At 47.3% G+C, this 27,952-nt stretch overlaps 8 protein-coding genes across 8 annotated transcripts; 6 read left to right on the top strand and 2 right to left on the bottom strand.

Moving 5' to 3' along the window:
- Positions 1-613: 613 nt before the first annotated feature.
- Positions 614-1,780, top strand: pex10 (ubiquitin-protein ligase peroxin 10; the record flags this gene model as incomplete). The annotated part of the gene is made up of 1 exon (XM_056917355.1): positions 614-1,780. The coding sequence occupies one exon, from the start codon at positions 614-616 to the stop codon at positions 1,778-1,780; it is 1,167 nt and encodes a 388-aa protein (XP_056785235.1).
- Positions 1,781-2,156: 376 nt separating this feature from the next.
- On the bottom strand, positions 2,157-5,840 carry N7478_001139 (3'-5' exonuclease; the record flags this gene model as incomplete). The annotated part of the gene is made up of 3 exons (XM_056917354.1): positions 2,157-2,356; positions 2,425-5,654; positions 5,719-5,840. The coding sequence occupies 3 exons, from the start codon at positions 5,838-5,840 to the stop codon at positions 2,157-2,159; spliced, it is 3,552 nt and encodes a 1,183-aa protein (XP_056785234.1).
- A 373-nt stretch (positions 5,841-6,213) lies between these two features.
- N7478_001138 (RNA-binding protein LSM5) lies at positions 6,214-6,868 on the top strand (the record flags this gene model as incomplete). The annotated part of the gene is made up of 6 exons (XM_056917353.1): positions 6,214-6,238; positions 6,291-6,347; positions 6,406-6,444; positions 6,507-6,534; positions 6,717-6,780; positions 6,833-6,868. 6 exons carry the CDS (start codon positions 6,214-6,216, stop codon positions 6,866-6,868), a joined length of 249 nt encoding a protein of 82 aa, XP_056785233.1.
- A 4,369-nt stretch (positions 6,869-11,237) lies between these two features.
- N7478_001137 (amino acid permease GAP1) lies at positions 11,238-13,209 on the top strand (the record flags this gene model as incomplete). Its single annotated transcript, XM_056917352.1, has 3 exons — positions 11,238-11,520; positions 11,616-12,033; positions 12,147-13,209. The coding sequence occupies 3 exons, from the start codon at positions 11,238-11,240 to the stop codon at positions 13,207-13,209; spliced, it is 1,764 nt and encodes a 587-aa protein (XP_056785232.1).
- A 1,477-nt stretch (positions 13,210-14,686) lies between these two features.
- On the top strand, positions 14,687-17,587 carry N7478_001136 (GTPase-activating protein RGD2; the record flags this gene model as incomplete). Its single annotated transcript, XM_056917351.1, has 5 exons — positions 14,687-14,917; positions 14,989-16,138; positions 16,199-16,294; positions 16,352-16,537; positions 16,590-17,587. 5 exons carry the CDS (start codon positions 14,687-14,689, stop codon positions 17,585-17,587), a joined length of 2,661 nt encoding a protein of 886 aa, XP_056785231.1.
- Positions 17,588-19,861: 2,274 nt separating this feature from the next.
- Positions 19,862-22,016, bottom strand: N7478_001135 (AAA family ATPase CDC6; the record flags this gene model as incomplete). The annotated part of the gene is made up of 3 exons (XM_056917350.1): positions 19,862-21,576; positions 21,643-21,912; positions 21,965-22,016. 3 exons carry the CDS (start codon positions 22,014-22,016, stop codon positions 19,862-19,864), a joined length of 2,037 nt encoding a protein of 678 aa, XP_056785230.1.
- Positions 22,017-22,572: 556 nt separating this feature from the next.
- Positions 22,573-24,194, top strand: N7478_001134 (DNA-protein crosslink repair co-factor UBX5; the record flags this gene model as incomplete). The annotated part of the gene is made up of 2 exons (XM_056917349.1): positions 22,573-23,056; positions 23,113-24,194. 2 exons carry the CDS (start codon positions 22,573-22,575, stop codon positions 24,192-24,194), a joined length of 1,566 nt encoding a protein of 521 aa, XP_056785229.1.
- Positions 24,195-25,129: 935 nt separating this feature from the next.
- N7478_001133 (putative Ste20-like serine/threonine protein kinase) lies at positions 25,130-27,295 on the top strand (the record flags this gene model as incomplete). Its single annotated transcript, XM_056917348.1, has 4 exons — positions 25,130-25,181; positions 25,243-25,273; positions 25,359-25,675; positions 25,728-27,295. 4 exons carry the CDS (start codon positions 25,130-25,132, stop codon positions 27,293-27,295), a joined length of 1,968 nt encoding a protein of 655 aa, XP_056785228.1.
- Between the last annotated feature and the right edge of the window lie 657 nt (positions 27,296-27,952).

Raw genomic sequence — 27,952 nt, 5'->3', positions numbered from 1 at the left:
CATTCTATAAGTACAATTCTCCATATAAAACTAAATTTTCAAATTTAAAAATTGCGTTTCCCCAAATCCACTAGTTTACCCTATTAATAGTTAACCCTACTTTGAAATGCAAGCCATTAATGTAGAGAACCAGCCATGTAGGATGGTCTGGGCCTCCCAGAGCTGACGACTCCCCCTAAGTGTATTTGTCGCAATTTGATTGCCCAACGGGTATCCAGGCCGTATTCACCACTGTTTTCTCCCGTGTTTGACCGTTTCCGCATTCATAAATTACAATTATGTCACCGTGCCAAGACTGGCAGCATGTGATTAGATCATGTGACCAGTATGTCATGACTAAACAGGATCACCTGACTATCCCGAGCCCGGTGGACCGAGGCTCGAACTGATTCGGGGAAACCGCGACTCTGGGGAAAGCCAGCAGCTTGATCCTCATTCCTATCTCTTTACTCTGTCCCGCGACTCACAACGATGCCCGGAACTCGGACTCATTTATAGAATTGCATATTATATTCTATCTTATCATTACTTCCTGAAGAGGAAAATAATACACCCCTCACCTTACCGGATAACCACCTCCACCATCCTGTCACTATTCCAACAACAAAAAAATATGGCCGACGATGACCACAATCTCTCCCTCCCTACCCCAGATAGTGCCCTCGGCTCACCATCCCACTCTTACCCCTTCGCCACATCCCCAGATATCATCCGCTCCCATGAAAAAGACACCTTCGTCACCGCAGGCCTAACCCAACAAGCCCAAACGATCGTCCGGTCCCTAAAAGGCGCCCGCTTCGCCCACACATACTCCGACGCAATCAAACATCTCACCGAACTTCTCTACCTCTCCCTCACAACGGCAATCGGGAACCGCACCCTAGGCGAGGAATACTGCGACCTGGTCCAGTTAGAAGATGACTCCTTACGGTTACCAGCAATCACCCGGCGCGTGGGATATATCCTCAGCAGTATCCTTGTGCCGTGGTGGCTTCAGCGTCTTCTCCCCGCACTCCGGTCCCGAGTCCGAAATAAGCTCGAGAGAAATATTGCGCGGCAACAATTCCGAGCGGCGCAGCAGCAAATCCCAGGCTTAGGAAAGGCAACAAATGCAAATGCAAACACTAGTAGTAATGTTAAGCAGCCGCAGAGCAAGCCGTTTTTCACCAAGTTGCGCATTCAGCAGTATCTTCTTGATCATTTGGATTCGATTACATCGCTCTCGCCTATATATGCGCTCAGCATTGCGACATTCTATTTCACAGGCTCGTACTACCATCTCTCTAAACGGATCTGGCGTCTCCGGTACGTCTTCACGAAGAAGATTGACGAGAGCGAGCAACGCATTGGATATGAGGTTCTGGGTGTTTTGATGGTTCTTCAAATTGCCGTGCAAGGATTCCTTCATGCAAGGAAGATAGGCGAGAGTATGAATAATGCGGAGGCTGAGTCCGCAAGTACCGAGGCTGGTAGCGCGGGTGTCTCGTCTGAGGGTGGTGCTGTCATTGCTTCAATTCAGAATCCGGCTTCTGTACCATTATTACCTGCTGCCACGCCTAGGTATGATCTTGAGGAGGATCCGGGCGCGGTTTCATGGATTCCAGAGGGCCAGCAGCGGAAATGTACATTGTGTTTGGAGATGTTTAAAGATCCAAGTGTTACTACTTGTGGTCATGTGTTTTGTTGGGTTTGTGTGAGGGATTGGGTGCGTGAGAAGCCTGAGTGTCCGCTTTGTCGTCAGGATGTACCGCTGTCTAAAGTTCTTCCCCTTAGGGGTTGATTATGTGCGTATATGGTTCAACCGCATTGATGTTGCGTTTGCGATTTAGAAAAGTCCATTTTGGATATGTATATACTTGATTTAGATGATTATATACCCCGAGTTTTTTCATCCTGTTCAAAATTTGTTCAAATTTCTATATTCACTGTTTGGCCTGTGGGATTTATTTCCCGCTGTCTTGAACTGAAAAGCTAGACGTGGGGGTATTTCAGAACGACTCGGACTAGGGCAGTGCTGAATGTGACAGAATTTAGGAGAGAAAATGCAAATGCAAATGCAAATGTGAAATGTGAAATGTGAAAAGATATATGTCAGATGCGATGGGTTATATGTTAGAAGAAAGAAGATTGTGGGGAAGGGTATAAGTTGCATGACTTCATGAACCGTCGACTACCGCAGCATCGTCCATGGCTGCAGCGACAGGTTCCTCGTTATTTACTGCCTCACCGCGAGGTAGGACGATAGGCATATTGAGTTCCGCATGAGCAGGGAGAGGTGGCATAGGGACCATAGCTTGTCTTTTCTGATCCATGACATTGAATAAGCAAATACAAGCGTATGGGTCCGTCGCAGCATCTTTTCGATCCGATCAGTATATATAACTCCACACCCGCGTTCAATATTTCCAAATAAAATAAACTCACATTGAACTTGTCGATAACTCAAAGGAACAGTCCAGTCCCCACACCTAACATCCTCACTTTTCTCAAGAGGCAACCCAAGGTGTTCCAGAGCCTGATCACTAAGACTAACACCTCTCTTATTGACAAGTTTAGGATTCGTCCAGCTAAACTTCAAAAGCCTGAACAAATGACTCAGTTCAAAAATCGCACTAGTCTTGATCCCAAGAAACTTCCTCAAACGAGTCGTATCAGCCTTAATAGCCACGCCAACCTTAGTAATATCCGAAGACTCCATAATCCTCTGAAGCGAAGGCGCAATGAAATCTTCCCTGGACTTTCCAGGCTTGAAAAGAGCTAAATGGAACAAAGCAATGCGCTCCTCATTCGCCATTTGGATCACAGATATATTGTTCTGGATACTGTCCCATGAGAAGGCTTGTGCTTTCCATTCCATATCAAAGCCGATGATTTTACTATTGAGGAATAATTGAGCAACTTCCTCGGTGCTTTGTAGGGAGCGACAGTAGTGAACGATTAGCTTTTGTCCAGAAGGACTACGTTGCGAACTATGGCTCCAGAATAGTGGAGCTGTAGCTGCTGCAGCGGCAGATTTGGCTTTGCTTTCAACCGGGATTGAGTCTTCTATGGTTTCGGCCATTGGTAAGACGCCGGATGGTAGCGAGTGCTTGCTAGTTTCCTTGACTTTGTCATCGTCTGTGGTGGTCGATATGATATTGCTCGGTCCAGTACTGCTGCTGTATGGCCTTCTTCCATTTTGTGGAGCGTCGGCAAAAGAGCTGCGTCTCCAGGGGGTACCGTAATGTTTTTTCTTGACGGTATAAGTTGTGGGAGACGAGGGGTTGTTCTGATTCGGCTTTGCTGCTGAGTCTGACTTTGGATGTTGGCTTTTTTGAAAACGAATCCGTTCGCTGTATGAACTCTGCTTGTTTTCAGACGAAGATGGGGGCCCGGGATGTTGTTTTACAGAGTTTGTCGTCTTTGATTTTTCGAATGCCTTAGATGTTGTAGTCTCACTTGATCTGGGCTTTGAGGTTAACTTCGGCTGTGAGGTTTCTTCGTGTTGAGCCACCGAGCGTCCTGTATTAGGGGTTGGGGAAACCGAGTCAAAGAAGTTTATCTGGCCATTATTCGGCTTGAGTGGGTTTGCACGGCGTAAGTTGCGACTCTGTTCCTTCGATGATGATTTACTGGAAGCCTTTCTTTCTATAAGTGTCGCATCGCCTTGGCTGATACCATCTGATGATGGGGGTGAATCTGTCTTATCAGACGGAAAGAGAGAGTCGTCAAACTTCCTTATAAACAAAGGGAGTACAGGACGCACCCTCAGACCTGCTGATCTTCTCTGCCTTGCCAGAGACGAGTTATGTTTGGCAGAAATCACTGATCCACCCTCAGGTACAAAAGGTGCTTGCACGGTTTTGAGAAATATTTGAGACAGTCTGGCATATTGTGTCACTTTATGACCTAGCTCATTGGTAGTGTATTCCGCGGAAAGAATATTCAACTTCCTAAGAACCCAAGCTCTAAATCCAACGGCCGCGTACAATTTGAGCCAATGATTGAACCGGATGGTTGAACCACTGAGTGGCTCCGCTGGGACAAGAACGCCTCGCTCTTTGTACTCAATCGGCTCGCCGAGATTGTGCAGCTTCTCTTCAATTTTCAGTCGATGCCAATTGATGTGCCTATACGTGCTCATCTCTTCAATAAAGGCCTTTCGAGTGGCGGCGTATCCCGCTAGAAGGATTTTCAGTGAGTCACGGACCCGCTCAAGTGCATCAGAGTCAACATTGGACCACATTGGCCCATATGGCCCGGTTTGTCGATCAAAGGATCTCAGCAAAAAATAAATCTCTTCCTGCAACCACCAATCTTGGATTATTTTGATCTCAAAGGGGGCCATCACGTCCAGCTGTCGCCAGGTAATGTCCAATAGATAGTTGTCGGTTCGCTTGCTCTTCGCAGTCCATTTACTCATATATAGACGGCGCAGATACTTAGCAATCACGGCCTCGCGGTGAAAGAGAGCCAGCTCTCGTGGACGACGAAGTATATCCGCAAACATGCGACATCGAGCTACTTCTATACAAGACTCTTCTCGGATTTTTCTTGATCGAAGAACTTCGGTGAAGTCCTTGGCGCTCCAGAATTGTGCACCTTGGAACGAGCTTTCGGCTTGCTTGCGCTCAACCCACACTGAACGATAAGAGTGAGCAGCCCATCCGAATTCCTTTTTATTCTCCGAGAGCATCAGTCGGAAATCATCGAACTTGGGGCCATTTCGACTGGGAATTAACAAGTCGAGATTTTTGAGCGAGATAGTAAGTAGGATGATGTCTTCTAGCAATGCTATTGCCTTTTTCCCCTTCGATTGTAATTCCGCATATTCTGTGTGTACCTGTTCCGATTCAGATAAAACTTTGTCGATATTTGCTCTAGCCGATTGTCGAGGCAACAGGTATTGCGAGTTAATCAGCTTTCGCATCTTGGTAACGTTTCCCTGCGACCTTTGTACATTCTCCACAACGACCGGGAGAAGCAACTCCGAAAACTCGGTCTTCAAACGAGAAACCTCCCTTTGGCTTTTAGAGACGGCTATCCTCCATTGGGGAGTTCGGTGATACACAATATTGCAATATCTCCTTTCAAACTGCTGACAAGTTGCCCTACTTTCACCGAGTATGGTAAGTAGCTGCTGAGTGTGAATGTGCAATATTTCCGCCACGGCAGACGATATCCGTTGAGTGGTATAAATTATTTCCGCCATATAATTTTCAGCATCAATATATCTTGAGCTTATAACATCATCGAGGGAAATATCAGGTTTAAGAAGCAATTCGAATTTTGTCGCAATAGCGTGAAGCTCCTCACGCAACTGTTGTGGGGTAAGACACGGTGGAGGGGGAGGTGATTCTTGGGTAATTGTAGACTCCGGAGGTGTGACTGGCGTCGTTTTAAGCGGTATAGGCTTCCGCGACAAGATGAGAGTTCTCATATCCTTCGATTGGGTTGGGAGTGGTCGCCCCGCCACCCTCCTGACCGGCCTTTGGGGCTCGGGTTTAGACAGCTCATTGTGCTCATCCTCGTCGTCCTCTAATCTAATTCTCGACGTAGGAGTAGTTGAAAATCGGCGCAGGCAACCTTGGGAAGCTGAACGACGGTCGTAGGGATATGCGTGTTGAGATTCCTCGGCGTGAGGGGCAGCACCAACCAGCGTGCGGAGAAGTTCGCTATTCTAGTTAGCAATTGGAATTGATATGGCCAGAGGCCGACGACAGAAAAGATCGCACATACCCACGAGATAAGAGAGCTGTATTTGAAAATCTCCTATTATAATGGACAGACAAGTTGCCAGCTGGCGCCGAGGCCCAGGACGAAGCCCTCAAGCCCGCCGGAAGGTTCGCCCATGTTCGCATGTTGCGTCGCACGCATAGTGTGGGTCCATGCAGTATATTGCGAGTCAAGAAAGAATTCAGGACCTATTATAGCTTCACCTACCAGCTTGCGCTAGTCAGAACTTGAAAAAAAGAGCAATGCGAGTTTAAAGGAATAAGTCAAGGTCGAATCGGCAAAGCAACAAAGCATCAAAAGTCCGGGGCATGCCGCTAGTCCCAATCGGGTATGGTCACACCGGTCCGGATAAAACCAAGTTCCTGAAATCCGAAGACTGAGATGAAGCTGAAGACTTGTAGATCACAAACCCGCGTTCTGCCATCTTTTATTAGTGAAAGCATTGCCTGTCTAGGAGATTCTTCTATTTCTCAAGGTCTACACCATTCTTTCGTTACCATGGCCTCCCAACTACTCCCGCTGGGTTTGTTCTTCCAACCCCTCCTTGCCTGCACCCCACTAACCTTTTTTGATAGAGCTCATTGACAAGTGTGTCGGCTCTCGAATCTGGGTCGTTATGAAGGGCGATAAGGGTGAGTGAAGTCTAGTCCAGTCGGCCTGCTTATGAGCAGTGTTCTAACATGCGTGCAGAGTTCTCCGGCACCCTCCTTGGCTTTGATGACTACGTCAGTATGTATTATCCTTTTTATTTCCCGGTATGTCGAATATCAGTATACTAATTGCAAATATAGACATGGTTCTGGAAGATGTCACTGAATTGTGAGTATATGTCTCAAGCTTGAGTTTCGCCACGAACCTTTCGTCGAATGGCGCAAGCTGCCATGTTTCGGTATAGCAGCATACTCCGAAAGGGGTTTAGAATGCTGTTATCGATGAATTCATTTCTTAAACAATACATCTATTGTATTGATCTGGTATTTCTTCAAACTGACATTGATTAGCGACTACACCGGAGCTCAGACTAAGCTGCCCAAACTTTTACTGAACGGAAACAACATTTGCATGGTAAGCACAACATCCATCCCATGATCAAGTCACACTCTAACCTATGAATCAGTTGATTCCCGGTGGAGAGGGCCCATCATCTAGCTAAGCGCATTGAGCTTGCTAGTTTCTGGAATGATAAAAAAAAACAAAAAGAAACATTTTTGTGCTATGATACCGAATGCAACGACATGAAAGTCCGATAGAACGACTTAATTAGCAAACTTCCGATGACTATCCTTTCAAACTTTCAAACTTCCAATCTACCTTATCAACCTCTTCCTTATCGCGTCTTATCGACCAAGTCAAACAGCCACCATGGGATTAACCTCGGAAGAAGCACAAAGCCTTATCTCCCGGGTTAAGAGAGGAGGGTCACCGACGATAACCTCTGTCCGTGGCTGGCCTCTCAAACTCCCAACAAGATTATTCAATGGCGCTCAGTCCCTGATGGCGTTGACTACCTCGAAAGCCTTAAAACTCAATTCACATGGGAAAACGAGGAGATTCTATGCATGCGGATAGGATAGCCCAGTTCCTGGTGTAGCTTGGCGCCACACGTAGATCTTCAAACACCGCATACCTATTCGAATATTTCCCCATCTTGTCTCCTGCGTATTCTTTGCATTAGTTTCTCCAAATATGAAGCGATGGTGGATCGCAACGTGCAGTAGTCTCCAACGCAAGTTAGGCTTTTTGTTAGTCACTTTTTGCTTCGTCTGGGGTAATTCTGGGGTAAGTGAGGCTTTGACTCTTCGGAGCCTAATATATTACAAATTAAAATAGTTCTAGAGTTAAATGCGATCGCCTATATGTGCCAAATTATCGATTTACTCGTGTTCTGGACACATGAGTGCCAGGTTAGGTGACGACCTACCAATTTGAAGTCATTGCCGAGTCATAAGTGTACATGTACCTAGATACTACATTGAGTCAAATAGCGAGACAAGTTACGAACGCAATCTTTATAACTTTTGACCTAGATAGCGATAACATCCAACATTGAAGCAAGGCACATCAGAAGTCAAATCCTACAAGTACATCGTACGCGATCAAGAAATCCCTCAATCAACTTAAACTCCAAAGCCAACCAAATTCATCGACTATCACAGGTGACACATATGCATGCAAACAATCTATTAAAAGCCCGAGACCAGACCCGCATTATCAAAAGGACATTTTAGCCATTCGATAGCGTAATGAGAGAGTCATTTCCCCAGACGGGCCAGAGACGCCATGTGGAAACTGTTACCTAACAACTTCTCATCCCCGCATTCTGACCAGAGAACTAAACCAACCCCGTCGGCGGGCGGGACAACTCTAAAACGACTGGCCACGTACTCAAGCTGAATTTGATATGATTCCCTCAAGCTAAGTGGTAAGCTGGCTTGAAAGAATGGTGTGATTTGGATTGGCTGGTGTCAGCTCGAGGCTGAGAGAATTTTGCGGTCGGCTTATTCGACTCTAATTTGAATGGCGAGAGATAAGGGGGTTTCATTCTACAGCACTGGGTTAGAAATGTCGGGATATCTTTGTTAATTATTAAGGAAAGATATGCGGTTCTAGAAATGAAAATGATCTTATTGAATAATTTGATTTGTAGTGTTGCGTCTAATTTTTCGCTTTATGATTCCTGTTAACCATGTGTCTGCGCTACGTAGCAGTACATTGTCTTCATCAATATCTACAACAACCTGATCCAGCCACACTATCGCCACAATCCTATTCAGAAGAAAAAAGGCTCAGCCAAGGAGTTCGATCGAAATTGCCAACACAGCTGGATGCTACCGTGACTATCCGTCAGAAACCCGTAGCCAGTGATAAGACGCGTAAGACGCCATCACCTCCCGTGGCGGGAAATTCAGTATCGCGTGAAGCAATAAAATAAGCCCAGAGATTTAATTCTCCCTCGGTCTTGGGGGCCAGGATTATGAAGGACCAGTATGTCATGAGCATGTCAATGTCATGATATCAAGAAGTCTAATAAGGACCCATGATAGCCACAAAAGTTCCACTGTTCTTTATGGTGGGCTCCACCGTTATCTCTGTCAGCCCCATGGTCCACCCTGCAAGCTACACAGAGCAAGCCGGGCCCGAGATTAATCATAAGTTCAGTTCAAGCTCAAGGTGCATTGGGTTCAAACGCCCGAAAAGCCTTGAACCTTCAGAGCAAAAGTAAATTATCCTCACCAGGGTGGGAGGCTTGGCTTGGCTTCAAAGGCTGCCAAGTATGAGAGGTCACTACACTTTGATTTGTCTCAACCAAACCAAGGAGTAAAAACTAAACTAAACTACGATAGAGATAGAAGAAATTATTAACCTATGAATCTACATGTTTTACATTTCCGTTGCGCTCTGATCGCCTGTATACGAGATGCCCAGGGAAAATGGCGACTTTAATCAGCATCAAATGATCATTGGTACTCCTTCTGTACCTCGTGATCGATCTAACACCCCGCAAGGGGGCAGCGCCCATCCAGACCGAAGTTAGCATTGGTTCTCCCGTGCTTCTATGCATATCAATGACAGGTTGCCGTCAAGCCAGATGGCCAGGGAAACGAATCAGAAAATGGAATTCCGCACAGCATTCCAGCATGTGTAGATAGAGTTTCACACGACCAGGCGAGTAAAAATTGCCTCGGATAAGTAAGAGCGCCGGGCCGGTGAACCATGCAATATAGACATACTCCGTAGACAAGTCTGAAATTCCATTCTAGGTAGAGATTGTCTACCTGCACAAAACACCGCCAAGCTTCCATCGCCAGCCTCAGTGGGGTCCATGCAGCCCGTAACCAGCATCCCTCAGATGAGGTCTTGCCTTCCCACATGTGCTTGAAGCCAGAGAGCCAAAGCGTACTGCGCCGCAGCGGGACCCCGTCGGGGAGCCCAGCCCAGAAACACAGAAACATAGGGAATCCGGAGTTGGGACGTTTGGGCAACTCGCTTATGATTTCCCGGGGGAAACGAGATGAAATGTACCTATTCTTGTTATTTTCTATTCTGCTGCACGGCGGAGGTCCGTTGCAATAATTTTCATCCTAGTCGTCACTAGCCTAATCCTAATACTGTATGTAGTCTGATCTGGCAGCCTATAGGGGAATTTCTCTTTGTTCTCCCGCTGTGGCCCCCTTTTTCTACTCCAAGTTGGTAGCAATTGGCTTCTTATCAGAGAGACCTCGGGCTGGGACTTCTGATTGGGTAAAGATCGCCTATCTCGTGGGAAAGTGCGGAGAGCCGTACAGAATTGGGGTCAAGTGGGTCCATCGATCCGTATTTGTGCTGGGTCAACCAGAAGCTTGGTGGGCGTACACCGTACTTTGTACCTTGTTTAACAGAGACAACGTGGTATGCCTGTGCCCGGGTGTACATGTGTGATACTATCATACTATAGATAAGCAGTCAGCCCAGTGACAGGGTTATCGCTTCCTGAAGGAGCGGAAGATAAAAATTCCAAGCAAATGGTTCATGTTCTGGAAGCCCGAGTCAGCATCTGCATCTGCAGGTCAGTGTACGGTGGGATGGTCCCGTTTGGACAGAGCAAATCAAGGTCTGGGAGGTGATAAGTGGTGGCGTAGGATGCTCTGGATCCCCACTCTGGAGGATGAAACACTACGGATGCTTTTGTCTTTTGAAGAATTTATTTTATTTGAATATTGTTTTAATTTTACTCTATTATTATTACTATTATTTTCTGTGAATAGTAATCTTATCGTTCGAGGCGAATTTAGGTATCTGGGGTATCTAGAGTTGGCGGCTTCGGTGATCCCGAACATTCCCGTATCATGCATCTAGATAGAGGTTCATTCAGGGATTTATTAATATTGATATTATATTTTTTGTTTGATTATAATTTTTTCTACGTAGAATTCGGTTTCAGACTTCAAAAAGAGAATCCAAACCATAGGTGTACGCCGTAAAGCAGAACCACAGACATCAAATCCAAGCCAAGACAAGTAGTTTTGCCTCTCGGGATAGAAACTCTCTCTCTCATTAGTATTGGATCCAGTCAAATCATATCGCATCGAGACTAAGCGGGATTTAGTTTCTGGTCTAAGCGCAACATTTGAACTCGAGTCCATTTTACCCTGAGTACGGGCATTATCCCTCATTGGCTGCACACAATCAGCTTCCCAATTTGTCCATTCGAGAAAATAAAATAAAAGAAATAAAAGAACACTAGTCATGGTTTATTATCGGACCATATTCCCATATCCCCATCTTCCCAGTCGTTTAAAAGTCTCCTCATCTCCCCTCTTTTCTCCCTTTCACTTAGTCTTCGAATTTCAAGTGGCAATTTTGAAGCCATCGCGCTTTCCCCCTCTCTCCCTTTACCTCTACCCTTCACTTAGTACTTGGTTAACCCTACCCAGTACTAAACCCTCCCAGCAGATTTTAATAGCTGCTTCACCCCCTTTCCCCAGCCTTACTCCTAAAGAACACTATCTCATCTGAGTGATCAAAAACGACATTTTGAAATCATGGAGGACGAGAAGAAGATCGCCACCGAGCAAAGTACTCGCGCTGGCTCTGATCCCGTTCCTTCTTATGGCGACTCGGAGCCAACAAAGGGTAGCTTGAGCCAGCGGTTCATCGACAGCTTCAGACGTGATCCAAACGCGCATATCATTTCACAGCGTGGACAAGGTGCTGATGGCTCGGGTTTTGATCTCGAGACTGCCGCGGAGAATGTTGCACACTCACAACTTCACCGTCGCTTGAAGGGTCGTCACCTGCAGATGATCGCAATTGGTGGTTCGATTGGTAAGAAATCCAGAGTGAAACAATATACCTCACTAACACCCTAAGTTACCTGATTGATCGAAATTGTTTTGCTAACCTGGTTTGCCTTGGTTTAGGTACTGGTTTGTTCGTTGGTTCGGGTACTGTACTGGAAGCGGGTGGTCCTGCATCGGTTGTCATCGCCTACGTTTTGATCGGAATCATGCTTTACACCACCGTGCACGCGTTGGGTGAGATGGCTGTCTTGTTCCCTGTTTCTGGTTCTTTCGCCCATTACTCGACTCGTTTCATTGATCCGGCCTGGGGATTCGCTATGGGTTGGAACTATGCACTTCAATGGCTTATCGTCTTACCTCTCGAAATCGTTGCTGCCGCCATCACTGTTGATTATTGGAATCCAGGAGTATCGAATGCCGCTTGGGTAATCATATTCTGGGTTGTCATTGTCGCCATCAACTTGTTCGGTGTTCGCGGATATGGCGAAGCCGAGTTTGTCTTCGCAGCAATCAAGGTTGTCGCTGTTCTTGGATTCATGTAGGTGCTCATCCAGTCTCACAGACGCATTCCTCCTTTGATTTAATTTGCCTCGGGATTGTTCCCCCTTCGTCTTGTGTCTTGTGTTACCCGATCACTAACCATTCTATTAGTATTCTTGGCATTGTCATCAACTGCGGTGGTGGTCCTGAAGGAGGTTACATTGGTGGAGCATACTGGCATAATCCCGGTGCCTTCCACAATGGTTTCAAGGGTCTCTGCAGTGTCTTCGTCAATGCTGCTTTCGCTTTCGCCGGAACTGAGCTTGTCGGTCTGGCCGCAGCTGAGACTGCTAACCCTCGCAAGGATCTGCCAACAGCTATCAAACAAGTCTTCTGGCGTATTGCTCTCTTCTACGTTGTCTCCCTCACCATTGTCGGTCTGCTAGTCAAGTACACCGACCCTCTCCTTCTGAGCGGTACCTCCTCCTCCGACGCCAACGCTTCTCCTTTCGTCATCGCTATCGAAAATGCCGGTATCAAGGGTTTGCCTTCCGTCATGAACGTCGTTATCATGATTGCTGTGCTGTCTGTCGGAAACTCCTCTGTTTACGGTTCCTCGCGTACCCTTGCCGCTCTCGCTGAGCAAAAACAAGCCCCCCGGTTCCTCGCCTACATCGATCGCAAGGGACGTCCTATCTGGGCTATTTTCGTCGCCTCCGCCCTGGGTCTCCTCTGCTTCCTTGCCGCATCTTCCAAAGAGACACAGGCATTCGAATGGATGATGGCTATCTCTGGCCTTTCCTCAATCTTTACCTGGGGATCTGTCTGTCTCTGCCACATTCGATTCCGTAAGGCTTGGAAAGTCCAGGGCCACAGTCTGGATGAGCTTGCTTTCCGCTCCCAACCCGGCCTTATCGGCTCTTGGGTTGGTTTCATTTTCAACTGCTTGGTTCTGATTGCCCAGTTCTGGGTTGGTTTCGCTCCCGTGGGTTATGCATCTATGACAACAAATGAGCTGGTTGAGAACTTTTTCTCTGTTTACCTTGCTGCACCTGTTGTGCTGCTGTTCTTCATCCCCTACAAGCTCTATTACCGCACCAAGATTGTGCATTCACACCAGGCAGACCTGGTAACTGGTCGTCGCGATCTGGATATCCAGCATCTGATTGAACAGGAGAGGCTTGATCGCCAACAGTGGCCTATGTGGAAGAAGGTTTACAAGATGTTCTGTTAGTGTGGAGTCCTAGATTTGGACCCCAACAGTTCAAGCTTTGTCTCCGTTTTTCTTTTTGCCATTTTCTTTTTAATACCCTTCAATTCCTCATTTCCCCTGCACATGAATTTATGGCACCATTTAGTTCACGACAGATATAATAATGGAATATCGTGGCAAAGTCTACTATTCAATATTTGGTTCTCAGCCTCCCCGTAGCCTTTGTCAGATCTTTATCTTTATTTGGATATGGATTGTACCTGTATCAGCCCTACGGCCGAAGAGATTGGCATTGGGCAGATTGTAAAGTTACCGATGTAACTTGATTGGGAATTCAGATCGGAGTACGGAGTAAGTTAAGAAATCCGTAAACATAAATCAACCCATCAATTCTCAGCCTATGAGGGGCTAGCGGACAAGTTGGACGACTCTGGAGCTGAGTCCGATGAGATTGACAGCTTGTCGATCTTTCTGGGTTTATGTATTTGGCTGTACCGTATTGACATATTTGGGGGGCATCAAATCGTGGCTGAGTGCGTGGGCCTGAGGAGTCGGGTGTCGCGTCCCCTCAGCTCAGGTACCGGGCTGTGTGTACGCTGTGTGACTAGGACCTTACATTGGACTCCCCTTTTGACTATATATAACATCTGTGATAATTATATAGGCTCATAACATAACAAGAACCTTCACTTATATACATAGATGTCATATTACTAAATTCATCCCATTCCTTGATTTTCTTTTTCTTCTTTGTCTCACCCATGCAAAGATTTTCCAGAAACCCAAAAATAGTACCGAGAAAAAGGTGGAGCCAAGGCTTCAGGGCTGGTGGTTGTACTCAGATGTACCCGTAATATTACAAGCCGTTCTCTCTCGCTCTCTCTACGCCGAAGCGGAAATTCAACATCCCATTAGGCCTTTCACCTGCTGCATATCAACAACCCCCCCTTTTTTTCTTTCTTACTTTTGCCGTGCTTTCTGCCCTATTTGTCGCATTTCATTCTCCCTCCCCCGTGACTCGGTGGCTGTTCGCTCCTTTTATTTTTCGATTTATCCAGGACCATCTCCTGCCGTCATCGCCGCACCTTGGCGCTTACCTGCCGCGCGCTCTCTATTTCCCTGGGGAAGATCCCGTCCGCATCTCAATCATCAATTCCATCCAAGCATCAGCTTAAGGTCTTCCCGCAGACCAAGACCATATTATAAGCCTTCATTTAGCGCCAACGCCAGCGCTAGTCGATCCGTTGGGGATTCGAATTCTTGATTGCTGGTTTCCAAGTCCCGAGGAGGCTCAGCTCGGGCCCGCTAGATTCGCCGAACTCCCTCGTCATTTGCGACATCACGACACTTCCCTCTCAATTCCTTCCATCGATTTCCGAAATATTACTCTCGACCTCCTCACCTTACTCTACACACAGCGCCGACTGGGTTTCCCCCTCCCCGTTCGAAAAATACTTTTAACGACGTAAGTGGCATTTTTGCCCAATCGGCCCCCAAAATGCCTGGCTTTGCGGATTCGTTCTGGACACCCGATTATGCTACGGGTCTCGGGGTCCTGTACGGAAAGCTGCAGCAAGGCGTGGTGGAAAACAAACAGATTCTGTATATTGCCGCTATGCGGGCAGAGGCGGAGGAGCAATATGGATCTAAGATGGGAGATATTGCGCCGAATGTGGACCGGCTGACGGCCACGGGTTTCGGTAAAGATGATGGTGCAAGTGTCAGAAAGGTAAGGTGACATCTCAACAATTTGACTCAAATCTCGGAAAAGATCATCGAACTAATAGTTGAATACTCTAGGCATACGAGGGTGTTCGCACTGAGATGATCGAGGCCTCTCGGAATCACCAGAAAATCGCCAACAACATTCGCGAACTTGTCGTGGCTCCTTTCCGTCGTTGGAGCGATCAGCATGAGTATCGTGTTCAGGCATCCCATGATAATCTTCAAGGGAGAATTAAGGAACACGCCAAGCAGGTTGAGGTGGTTAAGAAGCTTCGCAGCCATTACTTCAACAAGTGCCGAGTGGTAGAAGACCTGGAAGAGGAGAATAAGCTGGCTTTCCAAGACCCCGAGTCTAGCCCCAAGAACAAGCCAACACCGAAGATTGTGCTTCCCGCCGAAGAGGAGCCGGAGGAGGAGGAGCCCGTTGAACTGGGCGACCGCGTCTTCCCACCAGAGGATGTTAAGAAGCTCTTGTTCCACATGCTGAACACCATCAGACTTGGTGAGGTTAAGGTGCCTATCATTGGCACATATTCGAACGTTTCATCCGGTGCCGAAATTACGGAGTACATTCAAAAACATATGGATGCGCCTACTCTTGCGCAGGCAGAACGCATTGGGCAAGACCTGGTTGATTGTGGTTTCTTGCGTCTGGTTGGAAATATGGGTAGTAATTTCGCTAATAGCTCGAAGATGAGCTACCAGTGGCGTTCTAGGGTTTTCCAGCTCACTGGTATTCCCGAGAAAAAGAAGCCTCTTATGCGAGTTGCTTCGCAGGCTTCCAGCGAAGAAGGAAGCGAGTCGCCTATCTCATCAGTCACAGAAATGATTGATCGCTGGAATCCACTCAACAATCCTTATCCGAATGAAACCCCAGCAGAGAAACTACGCAGAGAGGCTCTGGAGGCGGATGAGCGCTACAAGGCGGCTATTCGCAAGCTTGATCAGGTTCGTTGCCGTTTAGAGGAGGACGTTATTGACAATCTGCGCTTTATGGAGCAGTGCGAGTTGGACCGCCTTAAGGCTATTAAGGCTGTTGTGCTCGACTTCTCTGGTGCTATCAGTAACGTCATTCCTAACCTCCAAAGTACTGTCGATCATATGATGTTGTACCAGGAGACGATTCAGCCCTTGGGAGATCTCAGGTATCTGCTGGAGAACTACCGGACTGGTGGCTTTATCCCCCGTGTACAAGCCTATGAAAACTACTATGGTTCCGTTGAGGGTATGCAATTCTCTTACTTGAATAAACCATTGATCAGTGACTAACGTTTCCCTATCACAGAACAAAACTTTGGTGTTGACCTCGAGGCCAGGGCTCGAGTGGACCGCAAACGTGTCCCAATCCTCGTGACCACTATCCTGACCTACCTGGACAATCGTAAGATAACCCGATCTACTTTTCAAACATGAACGGCGAACTAACTTATCTCCTTAGGCTACCCTGAACTCGAGGGTGACGAAGCTCGTCGCGGAATCTGGCTACACAACCCCAAGTTGGCCCACACCCATCAGCTTCGTAGCGCTTTGAACAACAGCAAAGTGGATTATCGTGAAATTCTTCCCAAATTTGAGATACCCACCGTTGCTAGCGTTTTGAAATTATATCTTCTCGAATTGCCAGGTATGTGTCTCTCCTTTATATCGCGTTCAAATTACGATACTGACCATGCCAGACTCTCTTGTTTCTTCGCAAGTTTACGAAATTGTCAAGACAATCTACTCGACAACCGCTCACGAGACCACGGAAGAGGGACGAATCAAGGTCCTACAAAGTACTCTTGGACAACTTCGTCTTGTTAACATTGCCACGCTTGATGCCATCATGACTCACTTCACACGTTTGATCGATTTGACTTCTGCCGATGAACAATTTATTACCTCTCTCGCACAGGTGCTGTCTCCATGCATTCTCCGCCCCCGCACCGAGAACAGTCTCACCATGGACGAGCGCCACAGTTACCGCCTGCTCCGCGACTTGTTCGACCACAAGGACTCCATCTTCGGAGAACTGAAGCGTCAATCCAGCGCTCTGGGAATTTCATCAACCAGCCGCCCAAGAGCAATCAGTACCGATGAAAGCAACCGCCGCGCAGCCATGGAGGCTCGCCAGCGCGCAATCGTTAACCGCAGCCGTGCTACCAGTCCTTCAACCCGTCAACGACACCGTCGTGACCGCTCAAGCGGTGCATCCGAGACGGGCCGATTCCCAATAAACGTAGCCAGCCCTGCAGACCGCCGAGCCGCAGGCCGTGGCGCTAGTCTCGACGTGCCAACTAACAACGGCTCCCCCGACGGCCACGAACACCCTCCAACCGTGAATGTGAATACTCACATCACCGACATTGCAGCTAATGGCACCACCGAGTCTCCCGCTTCAGTGGCAATCTCCAGTGCCACCCTCTCAGATGGTTCTAATAGCCCTCCCCCTCCCCCAGAGACAGTCTCAGACGGCTCTCCTACCCCAACACCCACTCCAGCCGCCACGTCTACCGAGTTTGAAAAGCGTGCATCTATCCCCCGCTCCGTTGGTGGTCGGTATAACCGCAAGCCCGGTCTTGGAAGTATCTCCAGCTTCCAAAGTGGAGGCGGTACCGAAAGCAATCGCAGCAGCGTCGTCATCGAAAGCGAGCCCAAGGGCGTGACTCTGGAAGACAAGCCCATGGATGATTAAAACGATTTACTTTTTTCAGCCTGAGGAACAAAAAGGAACAAATTTTTACCTCGGATTTGCCTTCTGTATAGACAACACATGACATGCCGTGGATAATTTGTTTTGTTTTTGTTGTTCCTTTCTGATTACTTTCTTGATCCTTTTTTCCTTTCATTTCAAGTTCTTATGCCTTCAATGCATCCATGCATGTATACATACCCTTCGCCTTGTCTGCATGTTCGATTTGTCAAATACCTAGATAACCCGTACCCGTGTTTTATCAGATGGGGTTTTTTCTTCTTCGAGTTCCGTGTCTGTCTCCTTTTCCTTGTCCTCTTCCTTTACTATATGGTTTGATGCATCTCTTCTTGCCTTGTCATCTTTAGTTTGTAACCTTGTATGTATACTTGACTCTTCCAGTGTTCTCGGAAGTGTACGAATTTTTCACAAACCAGCTTTGTCTTTCTTTGTCTTGTCTTTTATAGGTAGCCGTGCCTTACCCTACGGTCTGGACACCAAACACGACTAGCCGCATTTGGTGTCCCGCAGCGCAATGTAATTCTCACTGGAATGTAATTTTTTCGCCTTTATATACAATTTTTTTAGCAATTTAGAATTTATTATAAAAACTAATAACCTCTCCCGACTCGCTGTATAACGGTTCTGCCTCTGCCTCTCTTTGAGCCTTCGTTATACGTGGTGTGGTAGGAACACTACTTTTTCTCCAATTCTTTTACCGCCCGTCTCTCATCTTTTTTGTCTTTCTTTGCCTTCCTCTCAGCTATACTACGTTTAGCATCTTTAATACGTATAACACTATTATTACTAAGGCCTATAATACGCCGTCTAGTAGTTTTTTTCTCCTGCGGGGCTCGGATGGCGGCTATTTCCTGTATAGTAGCCGTAGTATTGGCTAAGGCGTTAAAATAGAACTCTTGCTTATCTAAGACCTGTGCGAGTATTTTTTTTTCTTTGGGTATTAAATTAGGCCGGCAGAGAAGAGGAGAGAGATGTTTTTGCCTTTTTTCTATATCTTTAAAGATTTTTGAAGGTATGTTTTTAAGACTTAACGATAAAAGATCTGGTTCCGGAGAGGGTGTTTTCTCTCCCGATAGATTAATTTTAATATCTAGGATAGGAGGAAGAGCATTTTCGAGGCTCTTATAGACTTTTTTTGTGTTAACTAGATAAATTCCTTGCTCTGAAAAGGTATTTCGATATATTCGGGATATAAGGGCTTTATCTCGGAATTAGTAAAGGTTGTTTAGAAAGGATAATTTTGATACGAGAAGACCTCTATCCTATTAAGAAATAAGGTTATTTTATATCTTAAAATAAGCCTTATAAGCTTAGAAAGGCTTACTATCTAAAGATTGAAGATAATTTATTCGATTTAGTAGAAATCTAAATATCTTAATACCTACTTTAGTTGTAGTCTTCTCACCGATGCGGTACCCGAGATTGGCAGCGACTCATTCGGGCACATAAGCGTAGCTATTGTAGTGCGACTGGAAAGACCATTGGGAAGACCATTGGAAAGACAACTAGGAATCTGAATGCGGCTGAAGCGAAAGGTCAGGCAAGCTACCAAACGAGCAACAAACATACTGCCCAGCTCAAAGATTATTGCAGAAGTGTGAGACATCGTGAGTTGGATTGAGCTTTTGAGATCATCTTGTGTGATATGACACTGAATTCAACCTCCTTGCCGAGAACCGTAAGGATGGAAAACCAATCCTAGTCTTTTCCGGGTTAAGAGTAATATTGTACCGCTCAAATATGGTAAATAACTAGTCCAGCCGTTCCAGATGCTCTTCCAAGGTTACAGTAGTAGGAAAACAGCTAGAAAGATAATTGGCAAAACAACTCCAGGGCTAGATTTGTTACCAGCTGTTGTTAAGTCAATGCCCACCTAGCTATTGTAGATCATTTGAATAAGACATAAATGGCCCTTTACAGACCATTTCTAGTGCCACGTGCTTGTGTTTTTTTGAATTTTTATTTTATCTTATTGCAACCTCGTCTGGCTATTCAGGGGACAGGATAGAATATCAAGGCGCACATAATTATGAACAAAAGAAGTTGAAACAAAAGGGAATCGTAAAAATGACGCTAAACATGAAAATGAAATCTCAACTCCAGAAATGCGTTAGTGTACATGATGGGAATGACAATGTGTTCCTGGTTGGACTCCAATGATGCAAATGAAAGGGGATAGGAAATGATGATATGAATGAAGAAAAATGAAAAGAGGCCCTGTAAACGCCATAAAGGATGAGAGTAAACGCGCTGGTGTTACAGTCCATCACCGCGGAGCAATCGTCTCAAAATGCCTTCTCCAGGTCCGGCAATTTGTCCCTCAATTTCGGACTGCGAGACGAAGCAGACGAGTCCTTGCTCGCCCATGGCCTTGTGAGGTGTTGAAGCCACATTCCCAGACTTGGAGGGTGTGCGTCGAACATCGGAACCACCACCAAGAGTACCACCGCGTCCTCGACCTTGGTATTCTCCGACTAGACCCATTGTTTCCAGGTTGCTCAGAACGTCCTTGAACTCGGTTGCTGTCAAAGGATGAAGGATATTATCGTTACGGCAAAGGGTACAATATGTATCAAATGCCTGTTTAATCGTAGGGGCGGATGATCGAGACTTAGAAGGTGTGCTGTGGATTTCCGTTTCGCGACGCTTGCGCTCCAATGCCACCAAGGTACAGATTGCAGCCTTCTGTTGCAGGTTGATGTTCTTGAGGCGCTGGACGGTGCCTTGGCCAAATGCAGACGTGGTGATTCGGGCAATATGTGCGATGCTTGCGCGGGGCGCAGTCACTGTCGTATACTTAGAAATGCTCGCTGGAGGCGGGACAGTCCCTGCTTTGGAAGGCGAAGAAAGATTCTTGTTCTCAGCAAGAACAGAGAGGTCAGATTCCGCAGCTTGCTTTTCCAGCTTCTGTAAAGTTTCTTGCTCGATGACATCAATTGCGCGCTTTATCAACTCAAACGCCTTTCGAAGATCTCCTGTTTGAGAGGCGACCTTTTTTGCGCAAAGCTGGATAGCTGCTGGCTGCACAAAAGGAACCAACTTCGGGTCAGAGTCTGCCCCCACAGGAAGCAGTGATCGAAGACGAGCAGTGATAACACCTGCAATCGAGGCGGCGTTATATGGAAGAAAGGGTAATAGTGTTGGCCTCAAATTCTTCGCTTTGAGCTGAGGAAGAGATCGATCCGTTAAATCCAACGCATTGGCGATACCGATCAGAATCAGGGAAGACTTGTTATGCAATGACCACTCAAACAAGGTTTGTAGTACACCAGAATCCCCCTGCAGGAGATGATCCATTTCATCCAGACTGACCATAAACAGATTGCTTCGCTTGGACGGAACAAACATCTCCTTGAGTCGCTCAGCCTCGCTCTTTTTGAAAACTTCCGAATCGTCGCAAAAATCCTGGATAAGCTTGCTGTAGACATCTCGGGAGTTTCGCATGCTGACGCAGTTGACATGGGATACTTTCACATCGGAGAGGTCCATATCTTGGCAGACTTCGTTAACCATAGCGCTTTTGCCGGTTCCGGGCGGTCCACTGATATAGAGACAGCCACCCTTTTTAGACTCGACACAATCGTGAATAAAAGTAGAGACCTTCTCTCGTTCCGAGTCTCGACCGACAAGTCGTCCGGAGGTGGCGCCCCTAGCAAAGAGCTGTCGAGCTTGCGAGTACACGGTTTGTGATGTACTTGGGGTGGCACTCGGACGAGGGGTTGGGGGAAGATCAGCATGTCGCGGAGTCCTGGGAGTGATATTCCTGGCTCCCACTTGGACGCGATGTCGAGGGGTTACGGGTGAGCTTTGAAGCGCATCTCGGAATCGACCCTTTTGAGGTGTTTTGAATTCGACCAGAGGTGCTATCTCATCTTTTACCGGATCCTCATTCTTCACCGAGGCTTCTTTCTTCACGACGACTTCTTTTTTCGTCGGGACTTGAAGACTTTCACGCTTCTCGGGTTTATCTACTTTATTGATCCCATGTTAGTCAATGGTTCTCAACATGAATTGATTCATCGTGGGGTTCGACTTACCTTCGACGAGCTTCGAAGTGCGGAAATGGGATTTTATCTTGATTGGAGACCTACCCTGGTCATCATGTAGCGTGTGCTTAGAAGGCACTTTATCCGAGGTCTTCTCATTTGCGCGCTCATTCTCTTGGTCCAGTATTTGTTCCGCATCTTGATTCTTTACAGCAAGTCGAGTGGAGCGAGTTCGACGAGGAGGTACCGGAGCAGTGACGGTCTCACTCTTAGTACGGGGTGCGATTGTTCGGCGCTTGCTTGCGGTGCGCACGGGTAATGCTGGGAAAGGAATCAGTGGATCATTCAGTTAAGAATTGAAGAAAATACATACCTTCCAAGTCAGCTGCACCACGAGCGCGCTTGCCGAGAACCGTAGTTGCCATTGTGGGTGATTAAGAAGGTGGTGGTGTTGAGAGCGCCTTCCTGCACGAGTGGGAGACAAAGTCTCCGAAGACAGCGCGTAACTAATTAAAGACGCGTGACACGGGAACACGTGAGACGCGTCTACATTCTTTTGGGTAATAAGTAGTGATACGGTCGACGTGACAGACCATAGACGCAGAGCGGTCGTGACGTGCGTTGTTGGTCTCTTTCACTTACTGTATCTTCTATGTATGGCTCCAGGCTTCCCTTACGGTACGTCACTTGTAGATGATCGTCTTTTGCTCAAAGTCACTTGAAAGGGACCGATTTTTTTCAAACCCTTTGGATAAATCAAAGTTTACTTGGATGACATTTCTCTTCTTATCTAAGTGAACTGGCGCGGGGCACTGATTGCGTCGATCTCCTCGGTTTGCAGTTGTTTGCACCAATTACCTACTTCTCCACATTCGATTTGGTTACGATTCCAAATTCAAATTCCGAACTCACCTCACTTCTTTTTACTTTCATTCAACCTCTCTACTCATCCCTAGACTTTATTGAGCACTGACCGCCACCATGGACGATAACCTGGTGGCCCAATTCACCGAGATCACCGGGTCGACGCCTGAGCTTGCAACTCAGTACTTACAGCTCGCCGACTTCAACATCGAGCAGGCGATGCAGCTCTTTTTCGATAATGGAGGCGCCTCCTTGACCGATGAACCCGCCCGGCAGCCACCTCACGAGGCAGCATATGAAGATGAGTCTGGGGTGGTGCATATCGACTCTGACACCGATGACGATCATGATCGCCCAACCCGTACACAACATGGCGCGGATGCGACGTTTGAAGACGATGCTGCCATGGCCCGTCGTCTTCAGGAAGAGGCATACGGTGGTGGAGGAGGAAGCGGCGGTGGAGGCGCCATCCATAATGATGACGACGTGCGGGCACCTATGGCTCGCACGACAGAGACCTTGGTGGGGCCAGGTGCGGATTTTGACGACGATGACATGCCCGCCAATATTCTTGGCCAGTTGCGTGCGCGTCGAAGTGGAGGTAAGATCATATGCGATCTCTTGATATTGAAAAGACCCCTAGCTAACACATTTAAGGCCGACCCGGAATCTTCAACCAGCAAGACAGTGCATCAATATGGACCGGAAGCTCCTCAACCCACCAAGAACAATTATCCCGAGCGACTGGCGGTGCATCTGAAGCTTCGTCCAAATCAAACATGCTGGCAGAAATGTACCGTCCACCATTTGATATCATGTCTCGGCTGCCATGGGACGTGGCTCGTCAGGAAGGTCGAGACAACGAGAAATGGCTGTTGGTAAACATTCAAGATCAGTCAATCTTTGACTGTCAAGTCCTGAACCGAGATCTCTGGAAGGACAAGGGCGTCGAAGAAACCATTAAGGAACACTTTATCTTCCTGCAGTTCTCCAAGGATGATCCGCGAGCTGCACCATATATCCAATATTACTTCCAAGGAAGCGAAATCTCCGATAATTACCCTCACATCTCCATTGTTGATCCTCGCACTGGTGAAAAAGTGAAGTCATGGACTGGTCAGCCTGTTGTCAAGGCTGCGGAGTTTCTCATGCAGCTCCATGAGTTCCTTGATCGCTATAGCTTGAACCTCAACGTGCGCAATCCAGTTGCGAAGCGTAAGTCAGGCAAGCCGGAGAAAACCGTCGACGCCATGACAGAAGAGGAAATGTTCGAGATGGCAATGAAGAATAGTCTTGGTGGCGAAGCAACCTCAGGTCCCAAGTTGGATGACCCAGATGAGTTGACGCGCAGCACGGGCGATATCAAGGGCAAGGGCAAGGCACCCGATGCAGACGACGAGGAAATGGGTGGAACAGAAGCCGAGGATGAGCCCGAGGACTCCGCATTTGCTTCTATTCCCAATGACAGGCCGCACACCGAGCCCGCCGCCGATCCAACCACCACGACTCGTATCCAATTTCGCCATCCAGCTGGTCGTGTTATTCGGCGGTTTGCTCTGACAGACCCCGTTCAACGAATTTATGAATGGCTCAAGGCGGAGCCCCCCGTTGAGGGAAAGACAGATGTAGATTTTGAATTGAATTCCCTGGGAACCAACTTAATAGACTCTCTCGACACGAGTATCGAGAGTGCGGGGTTGAAGAATGGGACGGTCAACATTGGGTACCTCGAGGACTAATTGAAGCTACTTTGTCTTCAATTCTTTCCCATTGGAGATGCCGTCTGGCATGGTATCCCATGAAGATTCATCAGTCGCTGCAAACCCCTTTCCCCTTACATATTCAAGCAATGGCCTATTCTACAAAGGGCCATTGTTCTGATCAACGACCTACAGAATCGAGGCCTCTGCAATATGGCTTTCAAAGAGAAATCCAACGAATAGAGCTTCCGGTCCATTTCATTCGTCTTCTTTTCCGGCCTTAGAATCTACGCGACACGAATAATACCAGTCATCTTATTTGAAATTTGCTTCCTAGCTATCGTTTATAGATCGGAGCTGTGGACTGTCGTCTGTGGACTGTAGACTGTAGATCAGACGACTTTTGTAGTGGATACCGCCTTAGATAAGGCTCACCGCCTGGCAGAATGGGCCCCGCGTTGATAAACAGACGCAAGGGCTCACCCTCCTCAAACGCCCTAGCGATTAAATATTGTGCCATCATCGTTATATATTGATTGGGCTTCATGGTGGCTTGTGATTGAGCCTTATACGCTGTTGAATTGAAAGTTCCAGGCTCAATTTGGTCACATCGTGACCTCTTTCCATCTTTGTTGATATCTCGCGCACTGTTGTTGGTAGGTCAAACCCGCATCATAACCCGCCTACTTCAGCCCAATTTTGCCTCGCTGACTTGTCTCGTACCCCTAGACATTGAAGGCAGGACGCATACTTTAAAGTCCGCTTTCTGCATCCCTCTGCCGCCCTCATTCCCAACCATTCACCATTCACCGCCCACTAGTCTTCATCACAGTACGTTCATTCCCTGGCGCTTGATCAATATACCCGGAGCCGATTCACCCACAACCTCGATGACCTTGAGGAATTCTTGTTGATTCTTCCTGCTTATGAGCAGACTCAGTCAAATCCTCGAGAGAGTCAGATAAGCCGCTAAGATGACCGGGCCCATCGACCCCGAAACCATCTACACTAAGCAGACATGCATTGGTACCTAATGAACAAGCCCCTACATGTGGAGAGTCCAATATATTAATACTGCAATTCCCAGGCGGAGGAAGTTTTGGCAGGGTTTACAAAGGGTAAGTGGAACTGGTGCCGTCAATCCATCGAGACCTCTTATGCAGCAGCACTTGAGCACTAGCTAATTTCGGGATTTTATGACAGAGTGGATAAGAGAACGGGCGAGTCAGTGGCCATCAAGATAATTGACGTTGAGAATGCCGAGGACGAAGTGGACGACATCATCAAAGAGATTGCGATTCTGTCCGAGCTGAAGTCCCCATATGTCACCAAGTATCATGGCTCATACCTGAAAGGCTCTCATCTTTGGATTATTATGGAATTTTGTTCTGGTGGCAGTTGTCATGGTTTGTTGCGCCCCGGTATCATTCACGAAGAGTACATCGCGATTATTCTCCGTGAACTTCTTCGTGGCTTAGATTATCTACATGGAGATAAAAAGTTACACCGGGACATCAAAGGTACTTCACCTCGCTATCCTGGAAATTTAGGCAAATTCTAATATGATTGCAGCGGCGAACATTCTTCTCAGCGCGAGCGGACAAGTTAAATTGGCAGACTTTGGTGTCTCCAGTCAACTTTCTGCAACAATGACCAAGAAAAATACTTTTGTGGGAACTCCCTTTTGGATGGCCCCGGAAGTTATCAAACAATCAGGCTACGACTATAAAGCAGACATCTGGTCTCTGGGGATTACAGCGATCGAGCTGGCATGTGGCGATCCTCCTTATGCCGATATCCACCCCATGAAAGTGCTATTTTTGATTCCGAAAAATCCTCCCCCCGTTCTGAATGGCAACTTCAGTAAACCGTTCAAACAATTTGTTGAGTTATGCTTGCGCCGTGATCCCAAAGAGCGACCATCTGCCAAGGAGCTGCTGGAACACCCCTTTATCAAAAGAGCGAAAAGAACAACATACTTGACTGAGCTCATTGAACGTGCGGAGCGCTGGCAAGCTACGCATCGTGGTCAAGGAGATGAAGACGAGGACTATGATGAGCCGTACGAGCAAATTGAGGAGAAACCAGAAGAGCATGAAGATCTTTGGGACTTTGGTACCGTTCGACCGGCAGGGCGACCAGTCGCACCACCTCCACGAGCCTTGAACGACTCATCAACAAATTCTCGCCTCCAGGACACCGAAGACTGGGATTTGGAAGGTGATTCAAAACAGGCACCGGTACCTCATCCCGCACCACTTCGCCAGACCTCATCAATCTCACTTCTTGAAGCTTCTCCGTCCAAAAAGCCACTCCCTCCATCTGCACCATCTTCGCCCTTAAAGACCACAACCTCACAGATTTCCAATTCCCCATATCCATCACGTTCAACCAACCCGAACCCTTCGCTGGAAGAGAACTCCCCTGCACGACACAGTGACCGATACACTCAGGCTGTAATGGATTACGCGAGTGGTTTGAAGATCGATGCATCACCTCAAGCCCAACCGCGCATGTCTGATCCTAACAACGCAAGACGAGAGCAATCCCCGCTCGCCCGGAAGCCGGGCTTTGCTCAACGTCCTCTCCCTGAGGTTACCTCAAGTTTAGCCCAGCCTCGATCGGGTCCTGTTACCGCTCTCCAAAAGCAACCTGAGCCTTCATCCCCAACTGCAAGATCTTCTCCAGGACTCAAGTCTAAACTTGCACCTAAGTACGATGCGCGCAGGCCAAATACCCCCACCCCAAGCCCTCGCGTAAATGATCAACCCAAGCAACCCCCACAGAGTCCAGTCAAAGCTCCGAGTGAGGAGCGTGAAACTGCCTATGGATCTGTCATTGCTCCAGCCCTTCGTGCGGCTATGAACCGACGCGGTCGCAGCCTAGCTCGTGCCGATCCAGCCAGAAACCCCAACAATGGACAGCCTACACCCGAAGAAAAAGAACGATGGGAGCGAAGTGTTCGAGTCCATCAGAGCATGGAGCACATAGCGGAAGACATTTCGCGATGTTTTGCAAATCTTCACCGCTGGGACATGGAAGACCAAGTCCAAATGGGTGGCGGTGTCGATGCCGTACTTGACGTTTTCCTAGAGGAAGTTCTGGTACAGGTTCAGGGCGCCGGATCTCGCTCTACCTAATGGGATTGAATTTCGAATTTCAAGCCCCCTGTTTTGAGTGTTTAAGATTTATGACTTGACGCTGCTTTTAAATGGCGCCGCAGGGACACTGCTGCTTCTTTATGATACACTCTCTCCTTTCCTCATGTACATGACTGTTTCTTTCGCGTCCACTGGTCTAACACAAATGGTCAGGACGGTTTCATTACTCCCGGCCCTGCTCTTTCTATTCAGCCGACTGGACCTTTTTGTTTCTGATATGCAGCTGGCCAAGCATGTCACCGCCCCTTTCAATGATATTTTTTTCTTCAATTATGTACCCTCATGCTTACTGCAAACATATGTCCATACCGTTTTGTATTGCAGATTCGTTACGCCGCTACTTCTTTTGTTTATAAAGAATTCGATCGAGGGATTTTCCAATGCAAACTTGAAGAAGACGGTGATACAATACGGTAAGCAGACACAGTATCACTTGATTGTTGCATAATGCTATGTACTGGGCTGGGCCCATAATAAAAAGTATTTACCTGAAAAGCTACAAGGTGATCACATTATTAGGACCACCCTAACCAACTGACTCATGGAACCAGGTTGTTAAAGCGGTTCACATTTTACCTATCTTGAAACTCCAGACTTGGAACCTCGGAAAGTTAAAATACAAAGTAGAGTTAAATC

This window comes from Penicillium angulare (assembly GCF_028827245.1).
Source record: "Penicillium angulare strain IBT 27051 chromosome Unknown utg000001l_segment0_segment0, whole genome shotgun sequence".
Classification (NCBI taxonomy): Eukaryota; Fungi; Ascomycota; class Eurotiomycetes; order Eurotiales; family Aspergillaceae; genus Penicillium; species Penicillium angulare.
Note: the sequence above shows the minus strand (reverse complement) of the source record. Positions and strands in the feature narration are given on the sequence as shown.